Raw genomic sequence first — 6,737 nt, forward strand, 5'->3', positions numbered from 1 at the left:
ACTCATTGGCAATGAGCCGACTCAGGGCCCATTTAAATCTTATTTTAACAGCCCATTACATTCATTTTATTAATTAATATAATAATTATTTTTTCCCGGTCTTACGCGTTCAAAATTATGTCCGTTACCACTGAGAGAATCGTCGTCTTCTCTTTCTTAAAAGTTTTGTTTATTTAGAAACCCTTATTGAAAGAGAGAGAGAAGAGCGATAATCCCAAGATAGGCCCAAAAAAGGATGAAGCTGAAATCGAACTTGAAGCAGCTTAAGCTCTCCGTTCCAGCTCAACAAACCCCAATCTCTTCCTTCTTGTAAGTTTCCGCCTCCGATTCTCAATCTCGCACACATCTCTTATTGTTTATCACTTCCCTCGAGGATCTATTGGATTCTGAATTTCTGATTTGCGAACAAAGGTTAATTTGATTATGAACCGTTTTCTTGGATTCGAATGAGTCCTGCATCTGATAAATCGATTTGAAATCAGTCTTTGATCTCATTAGTGTAAACGTGTTTGGGGTTAAATTGGTAAATGCGTACAGGACTGCAAGTGGAACGTTTCACGATGGAGATTTTCTTTTAAACCAGAAGGGGCTAAAGCTGACGTCAGATGAGAAGCAATCAAGGGTAATTTCACTTACCCTAATCCTTTATTAAGAGACCAATCAATGTTATAGAGAAGAATCAATGTTTTTGTGTTTGTCTTTGGTTATTATAGCCTTCTGATAGCAAAGAGCTTGATTTCGAAATCACTGCTGAAGACTTAGAGACTGTGAGAGTCATCGGTAAAGGCAGCGGTGGAGTTGTACAATTGGTTCGACACAAATGGGTTGGCAAGTTATTTGCTATGAAGGTACCTTTTTGGATTAATAGATTAGTAATTGTTCTCTTCTTTGAATCTGCAAGAGTTTGCAATGTATGTGGCATTATTTTAGCCCTCATTGATTCATAACATAGCAAGTAGAACAAGTTTTGCTCTTTGCTACCAACTGATTAAAAGATCCACATGTAATTGGTTATTGTTGTGTAAGAGCATCTGGGGTTTTAGTTTGTTCATTTTTTTTATGAGTTACAGGTCATACAGATGAACATACAAGAAGAAATCCGCAAGCAAATTGTCCAGGAGCTCAAAATAAACCAAGCATCGTCTCAGTGTCCACATGTTGTTGTCTGTTACCATTCTTTCTATCACAACGGTGCATTTTCCCTTGTGCTCGAATACATGGACCGTGGATCTCTTGTCGATGTGATTAGACAAGTGAAGACTATTCTCGAGCCTTACCTTGCTGTTGTCTGTAAACAGGTCCACTGAAACTTCCTCTACTCTCTCCATCAATTGATTCAAACCATTCCTAAAAGAGTTTATGGATCTTAAGTTGTTTCCTCTTGTAAACAGGTTTTGCAGGGCCTTGTGTACCTCCACAACGAAAGACATGTCATACACAGAGACATTAAACCATCAAACCTTCTTGTGAACCATAAAGGAGAAGTGAAAATCTCTGATTTTGGTGTCAGTGCAAGTCTTGCTAGCTCCATCGGACAGAGAGACACGTTCGTTGGAACCTACAACTATATGTCGGTACGAAAACGTTCCCTATACAAATTCCTTCCATTCCATTGTCTAGTAGCTCTTGTTTGTTAACATACATAACCATGTATACTTTTTTTTTTTACTTCTTCACTGCACAGCCTGAGAGGATCAGTGGAAGCACATACGACTACAGCAGCGACATTTGGAGTTTGGGGATGTCAGTGTTAGAATGTGCAATAGGAAGATTCCCATACTTGGAATCTGAAGATCAGCAAAACCCGCCCAGCTTTTATGAGCTTTTGGCAGCAATCGTGGAGAGTCCACCACCAACTGCTCCTTCTGATCAGTTCTCACCTGAATTCTGCTCCTTTGTATCAGCCTGGTTAGTGGTAACTCATTATATGCTTTTTTTTTTGTATACTTTGCAATATCGTACTGGTTAAAATGGGTTCTTCTTTACGTTTCAAACAGCTTACAAAAGGATCCTCCAGCAAGAGCATCGTCATTGGACCTATTGGTAAGTAATTCTTACTCACGACTCTCTTTTTTTTTCTCTTGGTAACAACATTTAAGAAGATCTTTGATGAAACGTTCGGTTTTTGTTAATGCTGCCAGAGTCACCCATTCATAAAAAAGTTTGAGGACATGGATATTGATCTCGGGATACTTGTTGGCACTCTGGAACCACCTGTTAACTGCCTTAGATAAGCAAGTCCTCTTTTCTTCTTCTGCATTTGGTGTATGATATGGTGTAAGATACATGATGTGAAATGTGTCCGAGTCTGCGGAAAGATTATTATTACTTAATGAACAAATATCGAATGAGATTTTATTATTGATTGTCTTCTTTAATATGATCCAATATTCAGGGTTTGGTTGAATACGTGATTCAGTAGACCGAGTAAATTGTAACACTTTTTTTTTCCCATCAAAGCCCAAAGGCCATAAACCATTACATCTCTAAATCCGCAAGCCCAATAAACAAAAGGGCTAAAAATACAAACAACAAAGATGGACCTAAAGCCCATACTTCCAGGCCCACTCCATTACCGACACAATCGAGGCGAGTCGTCCACGCGTTTCAATCTCCCGCATCGCGGAGACACGCGTCACGCCCTCGCCATCCCGATCAACACCACTACGCCTCACCGTCAAACAGCCGCGCCGGAACCTCTTGTTCGTCGGCGCACGCCTGATCTTCTTCTCGGATAACGTCGGAGGCCGTAGCTACAATCATATTTGCTTCGTCTGAGCTTTAGCGGAGAGCTTCATCGAAGGTCTCTCGAGATCTCACACCACCCAAAGCCATCGAACTCCCAAACACACAGATCCATAAAAAGAAAGAAAATAACCAAAACCTAATACAACCGCCGTTGACTATAGTAGGACTAAACGGCACAAACGCTAGAGCCGGCCGTTCTCTTTTAACGGAAAAAACCACGCCGGAAACAAAAGCCGAACGTCCACCGCTTGAATGATGCGGCGCCGGGAGCAAAAGCCGAACACCCACCGCGAGTTTGGTGCGACGCCGGAAACTTACGGAAATAGCTTACAGGGACTGAAGGATGGTATAGATCAAGGGCCGGACCGACGGCGACTGTGGAAGCCCCACCGTCGGCCGGATTTACAGATCTCACTTTCGCTTTTCTCTCTCTATCGCTTTTCTCTCTCTCCGGGAAGGACTGAAACTAAATCCTAAATTGTAACACTTATATTTGTTTTCCAGAATTATGACCTTTTCATAAAGACTAAATCAAAGGCTAACTATATAACATATAGTCTTGACATGAGAACTTGATAGATCCTATCCAAGGAGATGAGTCATGGATAAATATTTCATATTTCCTACAATCTGGAAAAGCCCCCATCTATTTTATAATTTTACTTCTGCAAATATCTTTGTTCTGAGTATCTTCATGAGATGCAAAAAGAGTGTGCCCGTTTTAAAGTTTTCACAATATAAAGAAGATACAGGAAAGAAACACACAAATATCAAAAGTAGAGTCAAGGAAGAAAAAAAGGAAGAAGAAACCTAAGAAACTTGTCTGTCTTCTAGAGACATACACCATTACATAAAGAGTTTACTCAAAAACTAACTGACATGTCTCTGAAGTTCTGTTCAGTGTCTTTATCTGCATGGGCATGAGCTGATCTTTGTCTCTACTTCTTGTTGAAAATGTAGCCATCTTTAGACAAGTAGCGTTTGCTAGTATATACGCAGCCACTTTCCTATGCTGCACTGTGTCTTCATATTGTCTCCATTCAAAGATCTCTAGATGCGTCAATAAACATTCCGGAACAACTGCTGGTGTTTCCCAAAATTTCTTCGGATCATTAGAAGGAGCACTATGATTCTGAGACCAAAAGTAAAAAAAAAAACATTACGTGCATTAGTGTTTATCATTAGTCCAGTCCTTTGTAAGAACTAGCTGCCAATTTCATTCTTCTAACTAGTTTTCTTTGCATTCATGTATGTCTATCCTTATAAATGTAACTAGTGAATACTACATACCGACTTAAGCTTGAGAGATTGGAGTCTTGGAGCGCCATTGAGTATAGAAGCAAGAAGATTGGCCCATTCCGGAGAACATGTACATAGCTCTAGATGTTCAAGATAGGGAAAGACAAAGCCACTTCGATATGGAGTCTGCAAATAAAGTATGTTATATAACCAAACATAGAAGAAACAATACTGGGGGTAACAAAGTTTTCCTACCTCGGAAGTTGGAGAACATAGAGACAGATGTTTGATTGAGGTAAGAGATCCAATGAACTTCTCAGATTGGTCACAAGTAACCTGGATATTGGCCTTAGTCACCTCTGGCATAAATTCAAGCGTTAGAAAGTTACTGACTGTATCCTTAATGTTCAATGTCTCCAAAGCAGGAGCATTTATCCAAAACCCATGATTCTCCTTGTTGTCGGCAGCGGCGCGTGTCTCGATTGAGTTATTGATAGTTAAACTCTTCAAAGTAGGCACATTGATATTATATAAGCTCACATTGTCCTCTACCGTACGGTTATAACCAAATCTTCAAGAGCTGCACACCTTTTCAAAAGCCTTGCAACATATTCATCCTCCCAGAATTGAACCGATGAAAGGTGAAGACTTTTGATTGATGACAACAAGATTCAGGTGGGACAAGACTGTACATTGGCAGTTGGGTTTTACTTACGACCAGATATTCAAGAGCTGGGCAACTTTGTAGAAGACGTGTAAGAGTAGTACAGGTTGTACTCCAAGCCGATAAAAGGTGCAGACTTTTGAGTGACCACAACCACAAGCAAACATTCTCCGCATAGTAATAATAGGTTTTGTATATAACCAAATATTCAAGATTCGGGCAACTTAGTAACAGCCTTGCAATAGGGTTCTGGTGGGAGAAGCCAACGGAGAAAAGGTGGAGACTTTTGAGAGATGGCAAAGAAAACTCTAGCGGAACATAATCGAGATAAACATCACGGAGTATCAATGATTTTAGGGTTGTGCAACTACTCAAGCACCTCGGCAATTCTAGGGTTTCGTGATACACGTCGAATTTCAGCTTTCTTACAGATCTATTAACAGCGACTTGAACCCAAAAGTTTATTTTTGAAGCCGAATAGTATCGGACAAGCTTGAGATGCAATCTTTGTAGGCTCTGATCACCGTCAGACAATAAAGATCCGTATATAAAACTCATGAAAGTCACGAGACTCTCCTCATTATCATCTTCGAACGTGACGTCCGGCACAAGTTTATAAGGATCCTCGCGTTGTTTTGATATGAGACCCTTCGCAACACTCTGTTTAAACGGGGGAATCATTGAGAGTATCTTCAAGACCACCTCATCTGGTAGCTCATTGAGCCTCCTCTGTTTCACCATGTTTTTGTTTACCATGGCGATTTTGACTGCGCGCGCTTTGTATCCTAGCGAGGTTTACGCAACAGAGAAGAAACGAATCCTAGGTTTAACTTTTTTTTTACTAAGTGGTTTGAACTTTGAAGCCGGACAAGTTTCATATAACATAATTATCAATATACATAAATATAAAATACATTACCATATATCTTTTTATCTTGCTACTAGGTGTTTTTCTGCACCAGGTGCAGTAAAAAAGTTCTAAAATATTTTTAATAGATAAATATAAAATATACTTAATTTTTTATTAATATTATAAATTTTCTTTTACTTATCAATATTTTAATATAAATTTGGTTTAATTGAATACTAAAATTAAAATAAAAATAATTTTGTTTATTTTGAATTATATTTAAGAATGTCATGTATATATTTAAAATTATAATCTTAAGTAGATTTTTCTATCTATTTAGTTTAATTAAATATATTAAATAAATATGTAAAAATTCATAATTGTCAAAAATTAAAATTAAACGATATTTATAAAATCTGTAGATATATATAAGAAACTAATGATTTTACGATTTAATTTGATTATATGATTTAATTTTATAATTTTTCTAAAAATATGTATATATTTTTGAAATATTTTTAATTTAAATGATATTTCGAAATTTGAAATGCCATAATTGAATATATATATTTATTTTAATGATGATTTATGAGTTATTTCCAAATTTTTAAAAGTCCAAAATATAAATCGACAATAAATATAATATATGAGTTATTACTTATTACCATATTTTAAAAAGTTTACCAAAAATATAAATTATATTAATTTTTTATTAATATTATAAATTTTCTTTCTTCTTATCAATATTTTAATATAAATTTGATTTAACTGAACATTAAAATTAAGATAAAAATAATTTTGTTTATTTTGAATTATATTTAAGAATGTGCATGTATATATTTAAAATTATAATCTTAGGTATATTTTTCTATCTATTTATTTTAATTAAATATATTAAATAAATATGTAAAATTGCATAATTGTCAAAAATTAAAATTAAATAATATTTATAAAATCTGTAGATATATATAAGAAACTAATGATTTTACGATTTAATTTGATTTTATGATTTAATTTTATAATTTTCTAAAAATATGTATATATTTTGAAATATTTTTAATTTAGATGATATTTCAAAATTTGAAATGCATAATTGAATATATTTATTTTAATGATGATTTATGATTTATTACCATATTTTTAAAAGTCCAAAAATATAAATCGACAATAAATATAATATATGAATTATAACCATATTTAAAATATTTACCAAAAATATAAATTAACATTAAATAT

The 6,737-nt window shown here is 35.4% G+C and overlaps 2 protein-coding genes across 2 annotated transcripts; one reads left to right on the forward strand and one right to left on the reverse strand.

Annotated features, from left to right (window-relative positions):
* Window positions 1-150: 150 nt before the first annotated feature.
* LOC108825599 (mitogen-activated protein kinase kinase 6) lies at window positions 151-2,363 on the forward strand. The gene is made up of 8 exons (XM_018598924.2): window positions 151-309; window positions 538-622; window positions 714-848; window positions 1,071-1,298; window positions 1,392-1,574; window positions 1,685-1,908; window positions 1,998-2,043; window positions 2,142-2,363. Exons 1-8 carry the CDS (start codon window positions 236-238, stop codon window positions 2,232-2,234), a joined length of 1,068 nt encoding a protein of 355 aa, XP_018454426.2. The 5' UTR covers window positions 151-235; the 3' UTR covers window positions 2,235-2,363.
* Window positions 2,364-3,572: 1,209 nt separating this feature from the next.
* On the reverse strand, window positions 3,573-5,514 carry LOC108826985 (putative FBD-associated F-box protein At5g56560). Its single transcript, XM_018600326.2, has 4 exons — window positions 4,817-5,514; window positions 4,243-4,533; window positions 4,039-4,173; window positions 3,573-3,880 (listed from the first exon to the last, which is right to left on the reverse strand). Exons 1-4 carry the CDS (start codon window positions 5,405-5,407, stop codon window positions 3,608-3,610), a joined length of 1,290 nt encoding a protein of 429 aa, XP_018455828.2. The 5' UTR covers window positions 5,408-5,514; the 3' UTR covers window positions 3,573-3,607.
* Window positions 5,515-6,737: the final 1,223 nt, after the last annotated feature.

Source organism: Raphanus sativus, chromosome 9 (assembly GCF_000801105.2).
Source record: "Raphanus sativus cultivar WK10039 chromosome 9, ASM80110v3, whole genome shotgun sequence".
In the NCBI taxonomy this organism is placed as follows: Eukaryota; Viridiplantae; Streptophyta; class Magnoliopsida; order Brassicales; family Brassicaceae; genus Raphanus; species Raphanus sativus.